The 20,207-nt window shown below is 45.5% G+C and overlaps 3 protein-coding genes across 3 annotated transcripts in view; all 3 read right to left on the bottom strand.

Moving 5' to 3' along the window:
* LOC135378530 (nucleoside hydrolase-like) overlaps positions 1 to 20,207 on the bottom strand; it is a 59,842-nt gene that overhangs the window by 27,277 nt on the left and 12,358 nt on the right. The window contains exon 2 of the mRNA XM_064611579.1: positions 16,226 to 16,293. Coding sequence (XP_064467649.1) covers positions 16,226 to 16,274 — 49 coding nt within the window. The 5' untranslated portion in view covers positions 16,275 to 16,293. The remainder of the gene's footprint in view (positions 1 to 16,225; positions 16,294 to 20,207) is intronic.
* Positions 1,586 to 5,574, bottom strand: LOC135378689 (uncharacterized). The gene is made up of 8 exons (XM_064611782.1): positions 5,505 to 5,574; positions 5,298 to 5,425; positions 4,794 to 4,883; positions 4,193 to 4,337; positions 3,789 to 3,866; positions 3,490 to 3,707; positions 2,466 to 2,625; positions 1,586 to 1,786 (listed from the first exon to the last, which is right to left on the bottom strand). Exons 1-8 carry the CDS (start codon positions 5,572 to 5,574, stop codon positions 1,635 to 1,637), a joined length of 1,041 nt encoding a protein of 346 aa, XP_064467852.1. The 3' UTR covers positions 1,586 to 1,634.
* On the bottom strand, positions 1,635 to 8,600 carry LOC135378678 (uncharacterized). Its single transcript, XM_064611758.1, has 13 exons — positions 8,168 to 8,600; positions 5,505 to 5,702; positions 5,210 to 5,425; positions 4,985 to 5,080; positions 4,794 to 4,883; positions 4,627 to 4,734; positions 4,454 to 4,540; positions 4,257 to 4,361; positions 4,049 to 4,192; positions 3,789 to 3,866; positions 3,490 to 3,707; positions 2,466 to 2,640; positions 1,635 to 1,786 (listed from the first exon to the last, which is right to left on the bottom strand). Exons 1-13 carry the CDS (start codon positions 8,178 to 8,180, stop codon positions 1,635 to 1,637), a joined length of 1,680 nt encoding a protein of 559 aa, XP_064467828.1. The 5' UTR covers positions 8,181 to 8,600.

Here is a 20,207-nt window from a genome sequence, read left to right as displayed (position 1 = left end):
GTCCCGCGGACGCCCGTGGGACTGCCGCCTTCGGATCATGCGGCTGTCCCTGGGACTGCATGACTTCATCCCTTGGCCATCCCTACATGCTCCGAGTGAACCTCCGAAAATGTGCCTTTCGGAAGTCCAAGGGATGCTTCGTTGGGATACTCTCGGGATGAACGGTGGCTTTATTTCGGATGTTGCATACCTGGCTTGTTGCTTGCTAAATCAGCTGTTCTGTACTCCAGTTACTACTACGCATGGTTTAGACCTTGTACGCATGTAGATCATGATTATTAGCTTTTAACGAATCTTATATTTTCAATAGAAACTGAATACCTTGCATAGAAAGCAAGAAAATAATACCTGACGTTACCTTTAGAGTGTTTGCGTTAGAAACATGTGGTACCTTTATGTTGTATCTGTTTCTTCCATATACAACAAAAACAGCTTCGGGGTTCATTTTATCACTCTTCATGAAGAGCTTCGCAAACAGAGTGGTGAAACAATTGGTGCTATTTTTGTTATTTCTGTTTTCTGTACCACTGTATTTAACATAAAAGTACTGCATGCTTGGAACACAAACACTCTAAAGGTAATGTCAGCTATTATTTTGTTGTTTTGCTTGTGACGTATTCAGCTTACATTGAAAATACACTGTATGATTCCATAAAAGCAAGTGTTCATGATCGGCATGCTTACAAAACTGAAACCATGCGTAGCATACCCTGCAACTAATAAAGCGACACTGTACAATGAAGTGATCTACACATGGTGAGGCGGGCTATTTTTTGTTTACACAGGTACTTTAATAAACTGTTACGGAACGTTAAGTACTTTCGACAAATGTGTAGTGGCATTGCAATACTGGTGAATAAAACGTAGAATTCACTTGGCAGGACTTCTGAACTCAGAAAACTGAATTCAACTAGCTGTAATAAAAACCTCTCATTCGTTGCATAAGCTGGACAAAAAGCCTAACAGTGCATGCGTTTGTGTCACTTACATTGGTATCACAGTATGTGGTATTTAACCAATATAAATTGAGCATTTATTGTTGCTCAAAGACATACTTATTCAATGTTGTATGAATAGTAAATGAAGTACAGAGGACGGCATTCTAGTACATATTCCTCTAACATGAAGAACCGAAAGAACTGACTAGGTAAGAAAACACAACTGGGCGCACAGGGCACCTAAACTGCATCCCCAAGTTGTATCAATATAAAAAGTCGTTGTCTTGTGATGCATCTGCATAAAATGAACGAGTTCAAGGCACATATGGTGGCATGAAAGTGCAAATGTGACTAGTAAGAGTGAGCATAAAAAAGAAACATGACACTAACAAGACATTACAATATTTAGAAAGTACGGTAATTTTTGTTTGGTGTAGGAGCTCCCGTGTACCCACAAGCACCGCATTTTGTGTTAGGTAGATCAGTTGCATTTCTGTGCTGCAGAGGAAGTTCGCAGTTACACACAATGTTGTCAGCTATACACCTCACAAACAACAATGTAAAATAGGTCAACAGGTAAGAATACAGTTCAAACACACACAAACATACACTCAGCGTGAGTATATGTTAACGTCATGGAAGCACGGATGAGACTGGCTCAATGTCTGTATGCTGAATGTGGTGCCCGCAACATGTTTACTGCTGACTGGCACTTTCTCCACTTGCTTTGGCTTGTTGCTTTTTGTAGGTATCAGGGGCATGACGCAACCATGACTGTGCAGCTTTTTCTACGTTTTTCATAGTACCTTCCTTTTCAGCTTGCTGTTGGTTCACTGGCACCAAGCAACCTGATAATAAAACATGTCATATGCTAAAGGTCATGTATCACAGGTCATAAGTCATATAGGATACAGTTCATGTTCTTGAAGTATAAATAGTTTGCAACATTTAAAAGCTTGCAATCGAGCACCTGCTTCAGAAGAACTGTCATGGAAAGGTTATGGCCTTCCTTGCGCCTGCATGATACCAATGACCAGAGGTGAGCGCCCTCTGAGGGCAAATGAGCATGAGGATTCCATCACCCTCACCTTAAGGTATCTGAGGTGAAGGCCAACTTTTCTGGTGATGCTTGAGGTGAGGAAATTATTTTTTAAAACTGTTGAGATGAGATGAAGGAAATTTTCAAAAAGTTTTTGAGGTTATGTGAGGTGGGCAAAATTTAACAATTTCTTTTGCGGTGGGTGAGAAAATTTAGGCAGCTTATCTAGGGCCACATGTTTTGGTTCACAGTACTTGTTGTCACCTCGCCGCCACACTTATACATGGACATTGGTGTCGAAATCTGTACCCTCGTCACACCCACAGTAATTGGGTAATTGCTGGAATTCATGCAAGCGGTATATCGCCTTGGTTTAAGTTGAACAAAAAATGAAGTTTGCGTCTGATAGAAATGCAATACCAGAATTTGAATGACACATCAGCGAATTAAAGGCCACATTAAAAGAAAGCTGCTGAGATAGTACGTACCGCACATCAGCTTCCATATCTGGAGGTCGGTGAACTTTCGTTTCCCTTTCGTACCATGGAGGCTGAAATCCTTGCCCACGTTGATCGACAGCAATTTTGACAAGATCCTGCTTGTTTTCTCTCCTACATCAGAGCCTCCTATGAATTTCATAAAGAGCTTCTGCAAAGAAGCCCACTGTCAGAACATTTGGAAGAGAAGTAATGGAATCATGAAATGTAAATAAAAAGCATATCAGTGGCACTAACCAACGTAGATTAATGGTGTCCCACCTGACGTGTCAAGGGCATGGTTTCGCGACTTCGGGAGCAGGTTGCCAGTTAAGACGTACGGAACGCATTTGTTCGCGAGTACCATTTTTCACAATTTTTTTACTATCGCAAAATTTGCGAAAGTGAACACAACGTGAGCATTAGTGCATTTATAGCACTGCTTTTGAAACAAGCTTACGAAATACTGTGCTTGAGATATTCTCCACGATGGCAACGGCTTCCACAACAGCTGCACGACTCACAGTGCAACTGACCTGGTGACAACTCACTGTGTTGTGATTGTAAGCTTTGTGGCTCAAAAGCAACAAAGGTCAGGAAGTGCCACAACTACAGTTAGGATGATTTATGTTATGAATGATAACAACAGCAAAAATTATTTACTATGTTGTGTGAGCACACCGCTGGCATTGAAGAAAGCCTCCATTTTTTATATGCTGCTGCTTTAACCTGCCACAGAGACACTGAATTCAGTGTCCAAGTGCACATTTCTAGACATGGGAACTAGACATACTAAATCACTGCAAACTCAGAGAAAGCCTCAGTGGAGAGCCGCCAATATTTCGTACAGAGACTGTTCCTCTTCGGGGCCCAGAAGAACAGCCCCTGTCTGAAATATCGGCGGCTTTCCACTAAGGCTTTCTCTCATTTTGTGGTCTAGCGGATGGCTGGATTTCTCCTCGACCTAAATCACTTCAAATTGTACGAATGCCAATATCTGTTACGTAGACAAATTAACAAGACATGTCAAACTTACAAGTTGGTTTCTTTTCTCAGGGTTGTTCTTTAGCTCCTCTTCGAAGGCCATGAGCTCCTCTGTAGTTTTAATCTGCTCATCGAAGCAGCTTGCAGTCGACAGTTGATCAACAGTGGTGCTGCTGTTCAGCTTGCTGATAATGACCAGCAACTGCTCACTTTGCTTTTGCTGCACTAGCCTTATGGTGTGCAGAAGTGTTAGCGTTTCCTGACAGTATCCTACAAAATAGTAGATTCATGAAGCAAACGCAGAAAGATGGCAGCTCAATTGAGCAGTATAACAGGCAATGCCTACATTACCTGAGCTTAAGTTCTGGTACGCGTGGCTTGATGTGCGATCTGCTGCTCGTGGGTGCTTCGTGTTTTGGCCCCTGACACCTAGTGGAAAGCAGCGTAATTGCCAAAGCAGTCCAAGGGCCGCATTGACGTCAAACTAAAGTGAGGCTCTTTATGCCGTGCTGAGCTGTGATTGGTGACTTGGCAACGATTGGCCAATCACAACTCAACACGAGATAAGGAGTGCCACTTTAGTTTTATGAGAATACCCCAGGTCCAAATACCTTGGTCCTCAGAAGCCCCACGAGGAGAAGGGTCCCATGACTGAGCTTGCAACAATGTCTGCGGTGGCGTTTCACAACAGTGCAATGGTGGGCCACTTGTGGCACTTAGTGGCTGTCTTTCGCACCCACCATGGAAGCCATTACCTTGTTCCATATAAAAATAGCATTGTAACTGAAGAACAAGCTGCCCACTGCAGCCGTCATTTACCTTGATGCTGGGTTGTACCGCCAGTGTGCAGATGCCATGGCTCAGCTGACGAAGGTTCATGTTGCAGTGCTTCAGGTCCTTCTGAGGGCAAGGTCAGTATAGAGCCTGGTGGTTTAATATAGCGTGTGTCATGAAACCCAGTACCTTCTTGGATATCGACTTTCTATTGTTTTGGGCATGTTGTTGCCTGTACGCACCCTGATGCTGCAATGAAGGTGGGCGCGGCAACCATGGTTGCGATGACGAGAATTCATGCTGCTGTGTGGACGGACCTGATGTTGAGCCTGGTGGTTGCACATAGTATACACGTCATGAAATCCAGAAGCAATAATTTTGCACTGCATTGAGTATGCTGTCTACTGTTACCCACCGCGACGTGCCGGCAAACTGGTAGACGGCCATTGCTGGGATGTTGAGAGTTCGTGATGCGATGTTTCATGTGCGTGCGAGGTAGAGCTTGGTGGTTGTCCACTGCGTACTTTAGGGCACCTCGTGGCTTTTACACACCTTTGAAATTGCAGTCTATTTGTTACTCACCCTGGTGTTGCGAGGAGGCAGGCAGACGTGAAGGCTGTGGCTGAGATGAGGGCCTGGGACGTGCGGAACCGCCAACAAGCGATGGACAGGCTGAAACATAGCAAAAGCAAGGTGTGACACCATTGCAACTTTTTATGGGGCCCATAGGCGCAATACCATCTGTTTAAGTCGACCGACAGAAAGTCAACTACCTTGCAACTGCTCATAGGAGCCTCTGCCACAATTAGCGACCTGTACGTAGCTTTGAAGAACCGGTTCAGCTGTTGGTGTTGACATGGGGTATAAACCTATAATTTTGAATTTTGGGTTAGGAGATGTGAACATATAATCTACATTGGGAGATCTGACAGCCATCTTTAGAAAAGGTTTAAAAAAATAACTATATGTTGCAGGAAAATGTGCTCATCAGTGCGAACCAAGAAATGCTGTCTCAGGCGGTGTCGGTGGTCGCGGGAGAACGGATGTCTGGTAATTGCCATCGTCGTCATCTGAGAAACTGCTGACCTCGTGGGATTCATCAGACCATACTTTGCGCTTCTTCTTCCTTTTTCCTCGGCCGTACTCGCGGTCACTGCAGATATCAGATGTATCTTCAGCACACCGCAGCTTTATTCGTGCTTCCTTATAGGTGTCTTGAAAAAAAAAGAAAATTAATTAATTAGTTGTAACCCGAGACTGCAACATCACAAAGGCAGATTAGCAGTATCATACCAAATTTTGCAACTTCAATGCAGTCATGCAGCTGCCAGTCAGGCTGGGGTTCCGCACCTCTCAAGACCATCTGCTCGAGGCGCCTCGGGTTTTTCTCATTTGGCCATGCGCATTTCCCGTCACGTTTCCAACTGGCATGTACAAGTGCGATGGCACTGCCTTCTTCAGGAAACTTAATAATTCGAAATGGGAATGACCCTATGCAAAAATAAAAATCAACATACTCCGTACAAAGCAGTGGCTTCAAACACAGTTCACGTGAGCATGGATGAGGAGGAAACGATTCGGAACATGAGTGGTCCTGTACATATTAAATAAAAAGTCATTATTTACAAGCTTGAATCTTCAAACCTTAGCTCACATTGGTATGGATAAGAGGGAAGACAGCGAAGCGGTCCCTGAACGGCAATCGAATGCATTTTAGGGCAACACGGGATAATGGCCAGCAACCCAAGGATGACAATGTGCGGCAGGAGTGTATTCCAAACTTCGATGACCTACAGGGATAAACGTAGAGGTCACCAGGGTTCACGAACTTTCTTCCAATGACAAGGACCTCGCCTGAGTTATCAGTACACACGAGGTTCTCAATACGAACTATTGATCCGTCCTGCAGCACACATGTGTTGTCCCTCTTTTGTGTGCGCAGGGTGAACCTTCCTGGTACCACAACCTTTTTGTATTGGGACCCACTGCAGTTCAAAGGAAGTGGACCTCCTGTGTGGATGATGGAACATTTCACATCCAGACTGGTATGCTTGTGCTGTTTTGGCAGCTTTCGACGTTCCATTGTACGATTGTGAAGCTGTTCAAGCGGACGATCTGGTTTCCTGATGATAGATTTCAGCGTCTGCATATAGTTTTCAAATGGAAATGCACTCCACTTATCGAGAGGGCCATGCTCACGGACATCACTGGTTAGGTGAATGAGGTTGTGAACATTGTGGGAAACCATGTGCGGTCCATACAGTGTCGTGAACACCTGAACAAAAAGTACAAGAAGTTGGTGTGCATAGTTTGCATATTGCTCAGTAAGACTGCGGCTGCACAAAATGGTGACCGCAGTATGCAGCACCATGAAGTTTGCATAGAGGTGGCTTGGTATTCTGGACAACAACACAAGGGGCCCAGTGTAGAGCAACAGCGTTCTATATTCTGTGGCCTTCCACCTGTCTAATTCAGTGAGAGTACGAGGCTTCCTGGAGAAGTCCGAGCACACGTAAGGTTCCACTCTCAGAAGCTCGAGGGAGATCCGGTCCTTGGTGCTTCTCCCAAGTCGATACGATCTGTCACCCTTGAACCACAAAGTCAGGAGCTTGTGGACCACACCTAGACACACGAGATGCATGTAGTCTAAAGGCACCTGTCGTACCATATCTATAGGCAGTTCCTTTAAAATAGTCTCACTGACATGGTGCTGCTCAAAGGTGCCACAGCGAAAACGTTCGTCTGTCATTGCATCAGCATCCAGCTGCGGAAAACACACACGACCCTGCTGGTACTCCCCTTGTGTTACGCATTTTGTGCAGCTTGCATACGCGTTGTGACCCTTGATGCCAAGAATGTATGCTTTGGCAGGTGCATCGCACACTATTGCATCCAGCTTAACTGCCACTGTTTTTGCACTGACCGCCACTCCATTCGCGAGTATTTCACTAAGCTCTGAAACAAATGGCCTCAAAAACGTGTTTGCACATAGGTTCTTGGATTTTCCGAAGAAGACACCGACAGGGAAAGGCGTACTTTGTCCACAGTTTGTGACGAGGCACAAAATGGGCCAGAACTGATCTGTTGAACTTTTGGCGAGGGGCAGCCCATCAACGTTTATATTTATGCAAATGGTGTCTGGGACATTTTGTAGCCCTTCTAACTCGTACTGCAGGCCAGAAGCGAGTCCAAAGTGGCAGTATTTCCCATTCCCCATTTCCTGCACGCCGGTCGCACTTCGAGGAGTTCGGAGTAACGTTCTTGCGCAGGCGGGCAGGGAAGACAGAGAGGGATGAGTTCGCAATACCCTCAGTAACGAAGAAAGATCGGTATGAGTCACACTCGAATGCAAAGCCCACGCCCGAAGGATTTCATTAAATGCGTCCTCTGTACTGTCACTGTTGGAACCCTCAATAACAGTGCAAGGTTGTTCTGAAATGGGTGTATGGCTTTCAGATGATATAGTTCGTTCGTTGGCCTCCTCTACCGATTGAAGTTGATACGTGTAGAGGCGATTAGAAACCATCTCCGAAGGGAAATCGTGAGAAACCATCTCCGAAGATAAATCGTGAGCTGCCATCTCCGTAGGTAAATCATGAGTGGTGTTCGCCTCGACCATACGGAATGACTGTTGCGGAACATCACGAGGAGAGCCGGCAGTGGGAGCCGGTGGTGCTCCTGGGCTTTCGTTGGCTGCATTACACATCGACAAACTGTTCTCTACACACTGCCGCACATGTCTACGCAACGTAGATTTACTCCACTTTGACATACTAACCAGTCTGAACAGAATGCACCGAACTTAAAACTCTTCTTTCGCCAGTGAATGGCAACCGACAGTCTGTCTGCAGCCCGACAGAAATCTCAACAGGCATATATATAGGTCCCGTGGCGCCGATCTAAAACATACGGCATCAAATTGCGTGTGATCGTGACGTTTAAACCACAAAACTTACCTTTTTCGCTCATCCTCGCTAAAAATATCACCTTCAAGATGCCAACGACAACATGTGGACGCCATTCACGGCTGGTTTCCCGCCTCGACCGGTGGCTGGTTTTTGGTTGGTCGTTTTGGTCAGGGAATAGTTTCGTACCCAAATGTGCTGATGGTGCTTATGTCCATAAAGGTCTTTGTAACAACAAAAACATATGACAAATAACTCACATAATGGATGTTTGGCACCCAAATATTTTGAGAGGAAGCAATTCGCACGCTTTCTGCGCGTTCCCGCTCAACCAGATGGCGGTCTGTACGTGTCTCGTAGCCTGTCGTTTCGGTTTCACTTTTTGTGTCCCCCCCCGCTCCTCCGACGGCGGATCTCCGGCGAATTTTAGAAGCATATCTGACGAAAGCGTCCGCGGTTCCTCCCAGGGACTGGCATTGTGGGACGACGGTCCGTCAAATCATTTCGGTTTTACTTTTTGTGTCCCCCGCTCTTCCGACGGCGGATCTCCGGCGGTTTTTAGAAGCAAATCCGAGGAAAACGTCCGCGGTTCCTCCCAGGGACTGGCAATGTGGGACGACGGACGTTGGGCAACAATTCGGACGTCCCCGGGATCACTATGTGTTTTCTGGGAAGTGTTATAGGGTCTAGACCTCATTCTCGTGACAGATTTGGCCTACGCAGCATAAACATTTGTTAGGCGCCTCTCTGTGAGTTACAGCACCAACACCTGCATAACAAATGCCACACACTACATTGTTCGAAATAACAAGTTATTAAGGCGGACTCACTTCCCAAGAAATCTATGGGGAATTTTTGTTCACAGGGTTCCCGTAAACCTCGGTAAATTTCTACACGAAAGAGGTACAGGCGTGTTCCCCTCGCGCTTATCGAGGGAATGACATATTTTTGAAGGCCTGATGCGATCCACTAACTTTTGGCGAATTAAAGTTTGTCGAATTTTCAATACATGGGAGTCTATGGGAGACGCAACAAAATCGCTTCTCTCGACACCCCCGCCTGCGATATTTGGGCCAAAATGATGTCATTCCCTAGAGTAACAGTCGGGGAATTGATTGCAATAAACAAATTTGAAAAGCTTACTGCAGTTTTCTAGATCCCTGCGAATGAAAATAATGGCTTTGTGGTTTGCTAGCATGTCTTGCAAGCTGGTGCCGATTACATTACTTTCTTAAAACGCGGGGGGAAAGCAAAGCGAAGTAAAGAATTTTGCGACGGTGCGGCCAACTCTCTCCGGAAGCGAACGCTAACTGGACCGCATGAGTCCGCCTTAAGCCATATTGTCAATCCTTGCTGGGTCAAATATCACTTGCAAATGTTACTTTGCGCCTCAACCAAGCGCTGATTGCTGTTGTGTCGTCTTGAACAGTTGTGACGTCGGGAACAACAGTGACGTCACGGAGAAACCTAAACCAGATATCGATTAACTGTAGGATTTAATTGATTTTCTCTAAAACAGGGAAGCTTTCACCCTTTCTGTTTTACGTAGATAATACACGTGCGGAGCACAATCGAAGGCAGCCGCAATTCGAATACCCTCCCGAGGTCAGGACTGTCGCTTGAAAGCACACTTCAGTGATTTCATATTCATTGTTAGCAATGACTTCGAGCACTTATAAGAAAAAAAAACATTAGCCCCTGATTAAGGTCCCCAAGGATCCGCTGAGCAGGACCATCGCGTACAGGTGATTCTTTTCGGTACTGGTACGGCCTGTCTTTTTGTGAGCAGTCGTCGGCAACCATTGTGGTGAGGTCGTTCAAACATGTTGTGTTTCTGCGTGGTTGCTGTGAAGAACCCGTATATCTGCTAGAGGAAATCGAAACGAGCAACAGCAACGAGGCAGAGCTCAGTAGCTCATTTTGCCTATCTGATTCAGAGAGTGCGCTGAACAGGGAACCCATGTTGCCAGAGGATTTGTTCTGACGTACCAGTGCTTGAAGACCTTTGTACTTTTTACTCATGGACGCAGCATTTCCGCACGACTGCCTGCGACAGTCCTCGATGTTTATGCAAAACCTGAGTCGAGCAAAAAGCTTTGAGCATCTCCTCAGCCCTTCAGCTTTAAGCCCCTGACGATGTTTGAGCCGTACGAGTCCTTCAACTGGCGTAGTAGTTTCCACGGGCACCAAAGTTCCTACTACGTATGTGATTTTGGTGGGAACCTAAAGCCGTATTGTTCACAGAAGAAACAGTGACTCTTGCATTGGTGGAGGCCCCCTTTGGGTCGGGGCCTCGGGGGATACACCGCGTTTACCCCCCTTAAGTCCGGCAGTAGTGTGTACCGTTTATGTGTTTAATATTTGAGCACAGACTTTGTTTTCTAATAAATATTGTGTTGTGTATATACGTTATGCTATCCACTAAGCATAGCGGCGGAGCAGAGTGCTGCCGCGCCAACGCTGGCTGATTTAATATGGCGCTCCACTCGGCCCTACGTATCACTTTTTGAGGTTTGCTTCTAGCATACCCCTTAGTAGTAATGATACAACACAAGATTTACACAGAAAATCCACGGCAAGTATTGCACTTTTTACTTTAAATTAGAACGTGAAGAAAAACAATGTGCAAGTTTCCGGCGATACAGAATCAAAAATAACAAAGACGGTTAAGAGCATCAGTTGTTTACTATATACATTAAAAACAAGACTTTCGTGCAGTAGGCTGCACTAAACCTGAAGAAGTGCAGCCTACTGCACGAAAGTCTTGTTTTTAATGTATATAGTAAACAACTGATGCTCTTAACAGTCTTTGTTATTTTTGTATTCTACTTTAAATTATTTTAAAACTACTTTACTTTTTAAAAATTTAAATTTTAAAATTTTTTAAATTGTGCAAAATCTAACTCAATGCAATACTTGTCGTGAATTTTCTATGTACAACTCGGGTTGTAGAAAAAAAAACTAGATAGAAAGGAAGCAGACAGTGGGAAATAATTTATTTGAAAATCAACGATGCCATCTTGAAGAAATCATGCCGGTGCGGGCAACTGGGGCACGACGGTTGCAGAAGCAGGTGGCCACCTAGTTCCAAGGCATCACACCAGATGGCGTCAGCATCGTAGCTCTGTGCGAGAAAGACAGAGAACAACAAAGGATTAGCGACACGTAAAAAAGACAGCACAGCTCAACAAGTCGCGGCGTGCGAGAGAAAAGGCCTAAGCACAGCGTCACAACACTACGCGGCTAACACAAGGCGGGAACCACTAGCCACACGTCGGTAAACGTGCGTCAACAGGCTTGGTATGTGGCACCGCTAAACAAGTCTAAACATGCGCGTACGCCGAGAAAAGGCTTAACACGAGCATGGTAAAACAACGCACAAACATCGATAAATCACTCACCTTTTTCCCCTGCGGCAACGGTGCGACTGCTCCATCCGAGAGCCAGGCAGAAACTGAGCGGACACGGGGACTGTGGAGCAACCGAGTGCACGTCTGCTCTCCGTGACAGCCAGTGAGCAACTGACTGGGACGCCGTGCCGCGGCAGCTACGCATGCGCGCGCGAGCGCTCCTAGCGCCCTCTGCGCCACCCGACCGACCGCGGGTGGTTTTGGCTCTCTGCTCCTCCCGCTGCGCGCGCGCGCTCCTAGCGGTAACGGGTGGCTTCTTCGTTTCGGTTTCGCTCTCGTTTCTTTGCGCGCGTTTATCTGTATAAAGGCAGAGCGCACCGCGCTCGCGTCATCATTCTGACCGATACGTGGAAAACGCCATGTGTGGTTTATTCTCCTGCATTTCTCGTTGTCGCCAGGAAAACACAAAAAACGAAGAACTTCGCGAATTTATTCGCTGCATCGTGGAGGAAGCCTTTCAAGTCCACCGCCTGGAATGGTTGCAAGCACGTCAAGAAATGTTTCAGGACAAGATGAAAACGCTCGATCGCATCTTAGCGGCGGACAGACTGACGAAAAAGAAGTCCAACTTTAGCCTGGATAATCTGTATTGGGAACGCAGTTCCGATCTAGAGGATGACGACGTGTAAATAAAAGCGATGCATTTGGCTACGAGTCTCAGTCTCTTCTTTTTCTTTGCGCAACGTGTACGCACGCAACATGTGCTGAGGAACCTGAACGACGTGGTGGACAAGCCTCCGTCACAAATATTCTACGTGCAGAAATATGCTTCGCCGAGCATGCAGGACGAATTTGGGGACTCCGTAAAATTTACCAAGGAGCTACCGTGAGAGTGGGACACGTCGCGCGCTATGCTGATCGTCGTCGACGATCACATGACCGACGCCGGTTCCTTGAAGGAGGTGACCGATCTTTTCACTCGGGGTTCTCACCATGCCAACGCGTCGATCTTCTTACTCGTTCAAAACATCTTTTTCGACAGTAGCCATTTTAGAACTATATCCTACACGCCAGTTTCGTCGTCCTGGGGCGCACCGTGCGCACCATGCACCAGATGGAACATTTCGTGCAACAGCTATTTGTCAGAAAAAGATTGGAGTATTTTCTGGACGCATATAAACAAGCGATGTCGTCGCCCCACGCTTATTTACTCGTGAATCTTCACAACTATACGCACGAGGATCACAGGTTGCGTAGCAATATCTTTCAGGGAGAACGTCAGTATATCTACTCTCCGAAATGAATCTCTGCCCTCACCTCACTTTACTGAAACTACCCTCCACTCTACCCCCTCCGCGCCATTGCGACGTCTTGAGACGTTCTTCCTCGTAACACCTCTCAGAAATTTGCCTCAATGTATTGAATGGAAAGGTGGCTCTAGCTCCAGACACGTTCGCGCGTTTGAAGAAGCACAAACGCTTCTTACGACGGCTCGCCTACGAAAAGATTCACAAGAATCCGCAACGTTTGAAGCGCTATCTGTCTCAGCAGCGAGGACAGGGCGTTCTTTCGTTGGTGGTTCCTCTCCTACTTTCCGCCGTGTTGAATCTTTTCGCCAATGGCCAAGACAATTGAAGTGACCACCTCCTCCATCGGAAACATTCTTTCCTCGAAGGAGAGTGATGACGTCAAAGTGAAACTCATACTGCAAGCGCTGTATCGCATAGTCAAGCAGTACGGATTTCACCCCTACGACAATAAAAACAAGGCGCCCGACGCTACAAATGACTGACTATTCGCTCCTCTCTCCAGAGGTGGATGAAAAGGAAGCGAAAAGAGTCGTCTCGCAATTAAAGAAGGTTATTTCCTGGGATCGCGATTGTTGTGTCTCTGTGTCGGGCAAGCCCATCAGGCACTCCTCCGTTTACGAACTCGTCAATTATTTGTTGCAACGTAAGACGGGAATGAAACCTTCCTGGTTCCCCAAAGTCTCGAAACTATTGCGCCTGATTTCTCTGCCCAAATCTCGCGAGCCTCAACAGCAGCAGCAGCAGCAAGCCTCCATTGCGTGGACGACTTATGGATGGATATGAGAAACGAGAGGGTGGTTTGGGGGATGTGGACCGCTATAGAAAAGCGCGTCACATGAGCAAAAAGAAGGCTCTGGCCATTCTCAGAAAGCTGGACGCCTACACGCTACACCATCTGGTAAGAAGAAAGTTTAATAGAAGACGCATCATCGCGCTCAAGATCAACAACGTGTGGCAAATGGACCTCGCCGACTTTTGGCTACCGCTACATTCTCGTGGCGATCGATTCCCTCTCCAGCTTTCTGCGCACCCTCCCGCTAAAGACGAAGCGCCCTGCTGAAATGAAAAGGGCCATGATAAGACTTTTTCGGGGAGGTAACCCACCTACACGCATCCTTTACGACAGAGGAGGAGAATTCTACAACAAGACCGTCAAGGAGTACCTGTCACGAAAGAAGGTCCACATGTATTCCACCTTCTCTCCAGTAATCAAAGCATCGCAGGCAGAACAGGTGATACACACTTTACACGACAGAATATTCTGCTATTTTAGAGTAACCGGAAAATACCACTTCGTTTCCGCGCTTCCCAAGATCATGCGCGACTACAACAGCACCAAACACAGACGTTGGGCATCAGCCCGTCCGAAGTCACGCCCGAAAACGAATTTGAGCTGTTCAATAAGATAAATGGGAAGCCCGTCGTACCCTCCGTGAAAAAGAAGCTCAAAGTGGGGGATAAAGTGAGGGTCCTACTACACAGAAAAGGCTTTCCTAAGAGCTCGGAAGGGAGTTTGTCGCCTCAGATTTTCACCGTCTCCCGCCTGAGAGATACCTCCCCTCCCATCGTGCACCTGGAAGATTACAGGGGCTCTTTCTACCTGGAGGAGGTACTCGCCGTAACCCGAGGCACAAATCAGCCTTGGCCAGTGACAAAAGTGCTGAGAAAGAAGAAAGTGAACGGTCAGAGCGTCTCCTTGGTTCGCTGGTTCGGTTACGACAAAGAACACGACAGTTAGGTTCCGAGCAGCGACGTGGTCTAGATTGGAAAATGACGTCATCTACGTCCACCTGCTCTCGAACGCCAGCATGGATAAGTTTCCCTCGAATAAACTCAACGCCTTCACGGTAGCTTTCGATAGTCCGCTTCAGTTCTCGAATCGCTACAAAGTCGGTCTGATGGATCTCAGCATAAGCAACGATTTTTTAAATATCGGGTACGAAAGGCAAGGTGCGAAAATCGAGGTCTCTTTCGAGGACACGGTCAAAGCCGGGATAACTTTTCGTGTCACCTCGAATCTCGAGAGGGATTTGGGAAAAGCCCTTTCGGAATTTAACGTTTCTTTCGTGTACAATAAATCGCGATACGACTTCGTCTTAGCCGTGGACGTGAAGGCCGTGGAATTAGACCCTCGGCTCGCACAGGCGCTCGACGTCTCGCTAGCGTCCCGCGAAGCAGGTCGTGCGGTGAAACCTCCCAAATTGAGCGAACGCGAAGCCGTCGCCCGCACCGGCGTGATTTCTTCAAGATGGCGTCGTTGATTTTCAAATAAATTATTTCCCACTGTCTGCTTCCTTTCTATCTAGTTTTTTTTATACAACCCGAGTTTTACATAGAAAATCCACGACAAGTATTGCATTGAGTTAGATATTGCACAATTTAAAATTTTAAAAATTTAAATTAAAAAAATTTAAGTAATTTTAAAATAATTTAAAGTAAAAAGTGCAATACTTGCCGTGAATTTTGTGTGTAAATCTTCGGTTGTATCATTACTACTCTCCTTAAGATTTCTATGAGCTCCTTGGACCTTGGGATCACATATACTGTAAATTCACTCCTGCCAGGACCGCACGGGGTCTCCCGTATCATATAAATAAGTAAATCCTCTTTACGGCTGCAGATTTTATTAGGCCCGCAGCCCTCCACATACACTAAAGACGGAACTTCAGTGGGCCTCACATTTTTTTGTCCCCTGTATTTGTGCACGATTATTTATTTTTAAATAAGACGACAAAAGTATTGCACTGTATCTGTTGTGTGCTGAAGCTTGGTATCGAGTGGACAAACTGCTAATTGCTGTTTCTTTATGGAGGCACACTTCATTTGCCAAAAGGACCCCGATCTTCAACTTACACATAGCACTTTCACATCAACCCATCGTCATTCATGTAGTTGTTGTTGTTCACATAGCAATCATTATCGTTATATTTAACATTCTCGTGCGCCATTAAAAACCAATCATCATCATCATCATATTCAGCTTTCGTATGCTTCAAAGCCGCTTTGATAGGCTCACGCGTGAGCTGCAACGAGCCCGTGTGGCGAAACCCGGGCAGAAGTTTCCTGGGTTTTCCTCAGGCACTTTCAGACATATGTCGGCACAGTTCCCTTAGAAGTAGGCCCAGGACGCACATTCCCCCAGTGCGTCAGTCGTGACGTTCTACCTGTGTGAGGCGGACAACAGCGACCCCTTTCACCACTATCAGCACCTCCACCACCACCCGGGCAGAAGGGATGTATTTTACGCGCGTTATGGGGATAATGACATGTTCAAGATCGGGTTCAAGATCAGACTCAAGGTCTCCAACAGAAGCAAGGGCACTAACTTACGTCAGCCATTCCAAGAGTCCAGATTAAAGTAAGTTTGAGACAAACGCGTGAGGGCTCTTCACTTTCAGAAGCTTCTAGGGCCCCTAGTTCACAGCATTCTAAACGTTCAAAATGCGTACCATGGTGGAGTAGCATCAGAACCGTGACGGTGGGACTGAGCTGCTTCATGATGCAGACGGTAGCAAGACTGCAAAATGAGGACGAGATTCAGAACTTCAAGACACATTCCAACCACCTGTATTTTAAGTACACAAGCAACAGACCTTGCACTTTGCAGGCATGGCAGCTCATATATCATAATACAACTCGAATCTTAAACATATGTGTTAACACTATGTGCTTTGAAAAAGTCAGGAAGAAAACAATAGGAAATCAATCCCCTTGGAAACGTTAAGCAAAGGTCATGTAACACAAAAACATCTGCACCCATTTTCTAAGGCTTTTAACTGTCGTAACCTAGAATCTGTGGCATCACAACAGAACGAAAATCACACATCATTTTCGATGCAGACCATGGGCTTAAACTGCTACGAAACCTTCTGAGGGACAAATTATCATTTTACAGCGAGTACTACGGAGTGAGTACTTCGTTGTGTGCGGCAATATATTTTGTATGCTGAGTACTACTTGTGAACAGATTTGAATGTGCACAGATCTAAAGGATGATAGCAAATTATGAAGAGGCCACCACAGGGAAATCAAGAGTTCACAGGCTCAACAAAAAATGCTCTTATGTAGCTGGATAGAAATTCTTTGAACATTAGTAGTGCAGCTCTGCATGATATTTAGGTGTTTCTACATCTAAATGTTGGTTCATGAATGCCAATACAGGATGTCAACTGGGGCTTCACTAAGAAGCTCCACGAGCTCCAGGACAATGAAGGACTTCGTGCTGCAAACAAAGTCCGGAAGGGACACGTTGAATATTATCGACAAGCAATGCAGGTGCGACTAGCAGCACAAACGTTCAGCGCTTCTGTCAGCAAGGCACTACAATTTGCTCAATAACTGGGACTCGAACAGTTCCAAGGCTGCGACGGACAGGTGATGCGATGGATTGCTGATGTGGACATGTGTGGAAGTGCTCCATGAAAGCAGGTGTATATAACACAGTGTCTTTTGCAGAGCATTTGATTTGCTGAACGCCCGCAGCCCGAGGGCATTTAACTTTAAGGCACACCTGCGTATGGGTTCTTTTTAATCTCTGAAACCTAGGATGCTGGCCTTATCTGAGAGACTTATGACCCTCGTGCTGCCCTCAGGGAAGCTCGCAGTTCTAGATGCCAGACGTACATCTGTCCTAAGCCTGGCGTTCTCCCTGAAGAGTATTGCTGAGATTGCAGAGACGCTTTTTCAGAAAAAGAGGTCTGCTACTCGACAGCTACACTTTGCATTGTTGGCTCGGCTGCTTTCTTTAATTCAGCGTCGCAGTGTGAAGGCGACATAAACTTTAATACCCGTATTCACCAGTCGACTTAAACCATTGGTTTAGTGACGTCGGGTTTAAAGCGATCACGTGATCTCTCCGGCTATGAAGCGCCATCCAAACAGTTGACCACAACGCATGCGCATTATTCACATTGTCACGTGACGGTTGAGGGGAGGAAGAAAGTAGCAGACGACAGGACTGCGAAGGAGGGAAGGCTCCTGTTTATTTTTTAATTGTTATTTATGAGGTTGTTACGGAAGAAAAGTTGAGATGGCGCTGCTGCAGGTGGTTGCGGATCAGGGTATCGGTAATCGGTGGTTAGATCTACCTCTGTATCTGTTAATAACAAGCTCCGCGAGATATGGTTGTTATGGTCACTAAAAAGGTGTACATAGTGAGCGTTTGCAATGTTATTTGAAACACAGAAGTAGGTATCCTCGCGGAGGTGATCGTTGTGCTATTGTCAGTGTTTCGTCATCGATTGTGGTTGCGTGTAATAATTTCATCCGCATCGACCATCGCTTATTTATCGTCTGTTGTGCGATATGTGTCGTGAACTGCAACGATCAAGATTGCCTCTCGATTGCTGGGGCATTCCAGCAGCGTCCTTTATACGCTTTCGAGCCTGGTGTCATGAGCGCAACGTGTGTGCAAGTGTTTGATCACTGTGGGCTATGTAAACAGAAAGAAAGTTGATGCAAGGGTGGCCTTATGCTGCATGGGACTCCCACACGCACAACTTTTATGGTGTTATCGTTTTAAGAAATGGACGTGATACTTTCAACGTGTCACAAACCTGCAACGCGTTAGAGATATCTCTTTGTTGGCTGTGTTTCTTTGGAGCGCGACTGATACGGAAGACGTACTCAGGGTGCTGCCTTGTTTGCGTCGTCGTCCTGTGTGTGTGTGTATCTCGTTTGTTTGTTTAGCTCTGTTTTCGTCATGTTACCCAGGGCGTCCTTGCTTGTGAGCGTGGAAGTGTTGTGACACCCTGTCAGTGCGGTGCGTTGCTGTGCTTAACTCTGACCTATTTTATTTCTGCATATCAGATTATTGTAGAAATCACTAAGCACTAAATTGATTGTTCTATTCAGCCCGCAAAGATTCATCGTTACGTTGTGACTGTCTCTTGCTCTGATGAAATTTCATGAAATAGGAACATACCTAATGTATATATTTGTCATTACAGTTACTGAGCATATTTGTCATTTGATATGATGCATTCGACATTGTTAAAATAAATGGCCACACTTTAGTGCCAGCACACTACGTCTGAACCATTCAGGATTTGTAGTTTAATGAGACCATGTACACAAAATACAGATGTTAAAGTGAACCAAATATCTCATAAAGAAGGAGGTGTTATACCAGTTTCATGAGTGGTGTTCAAAGGATAGAGCAAACAGGAATGGACCAAAGAAAACACATACAACAGCTACAACATCAGCTACAAATAAGCCTGTGCTGTTATTTTGTTCAATAATTGCATTGTGCTTATTTCTTTAACTTCATATATTATTAATGAAACACTTTTATGCAACTGGTTCGGGACTTACACATTTTCCATGCTCATTCTTTACAAGCTTCTCTCTCAACATCATACTGGCATTGTAAATTGCACTAGCATTATCATCGCACCATTACATGCCAAACCATCACGGCCACCAATGCTTAAAAACTCCCCACAGCTCATGCCATGCCATGCTAAAATACGCTGCCAACAGCACATCATGCACTAAACAAGTGTAGCAAGGCAGGGTAGGTCATACGAATTATGGTGTGTAGACAGCCAAAACACGCGGACAGAAGAACAATGACACGGACGACTGCATCATGCACTACGCTCTGTGAAATCACTCCTTATTTAAGCTTTTAATTTAGGATTCTTGTTCAGAAAGAATTTGCGTTAGTGATGCAGTTAGTTATCACTCCACCCTAACACACATCACTCAACTTTGACTGTGAAATGACATAAGAGGCCTGTGTGATGCCATGAGAATGATAACTGCCACTGTATAATTATGTACACTTAGTTTGTTAATTTTTATTTCAGCAGCTCTTCACCGCTTCCTTGGCATTTTTTTAGTTTTCCAGTCATGTAATAGTTCTCGGACTATTTTCCCATTTTTCCATGCTCTACTGGATTGCAGACATCCTGCCTTAGCTACACACTGTAATTCGAGCAACTGGGCATTCTAGGATTACATGTTTGTGACCTGCCTCGACTATTTCTCGTTCTTTACACCGATGATAAAGCTCTGAAAAATTATTGCGCAGGCTGCATTTCTGCACTGAGTGGTTATGCAGTTTGACTGTACAGCTTTGTATTGAAAGATTGTGCTATTTCTTGAGAAACAACACAGTGGAATATCAAAGCAAGGCACACCTAGAGGTACTCATTCTAGCATGAAATCTCTGTAGTAGCACTGATCATTGACTGCTTGCTTTCTGTATTGATCTATAGCAGACAGTGAGATGAAATTTGCAATGGACAAATATGCGCAATGCAAATAAGCTCACACAAAGAAAGGAATGCAACTTGAAATCACGTGCATCTTAGCTACAATGTGCTGTATTACTTTTATTAAAATTTACATGTTTGTATATCTTTCTTCCACAATTTCACTTATTTTTTGAACCACTTTGGTAGTCACTTTGTAGAGGCAGACATA

This window comes from Ornithodoros turicata, chromosome 1, assembly GCF_037126465.1.
Source record: "Ornithodoros turicata isolate Travis chromosome 1, ASM3712646v1, whole genome shotgun sequence".
Taxonomy (NCBI): Eukaryota; Metazoa; Arthropoda; class Arachnida; order Ixodida; family Argasidae; genus Ornithodoros; species Ornithodoros turicata.
The sequence above is the reverse complement of the archived record's forward strand: the minus strand, read 5'-3'. Positions and strand labels throughout refer to the sequence as shown.

Bases quoted from the DNA above. Each gene is read 5' to 3' on its own strand.
- LOC135378689 (XM_064611782.1), bottom strand. From the start codon at position 5,574: ATGGTCTTGAGAGGTGCGGAACCCCAGCCTGACTGGCAGCTGCATGAC. The intron at 5,426-5,504 runs GTATGATACTGC...TTTTTTTTCAAG, and splicing joins CATTGAAGTTGCAAAATTTG to ACACCTATAAGGAAGCACGA. The intron at 3,867-4,192 runs GTAATGGCTTCC...GCTTTCCACTAG, and splicing joins CTATTTTTATATGGAACAAG to GTGTCAGGGGCCAAAACACG.
- LOC135378678 (XM_064611758.1), bottom strand. The intron at 4,884-4,984 runs GTAGTTGACTTT...GCTATGTTTCAG, and splicing joins CTCCTATGAGCAGTTGCAAG to CCTGTCCATCGCTTGTTGGC. The intron at 3,867-4,048 runs GTATTTGGACCT...GCTTTCCACTAG, and splicing joins TGGGGCTTCTGAGGACCAAG to GTGTCAGGGGCCAAAACACG.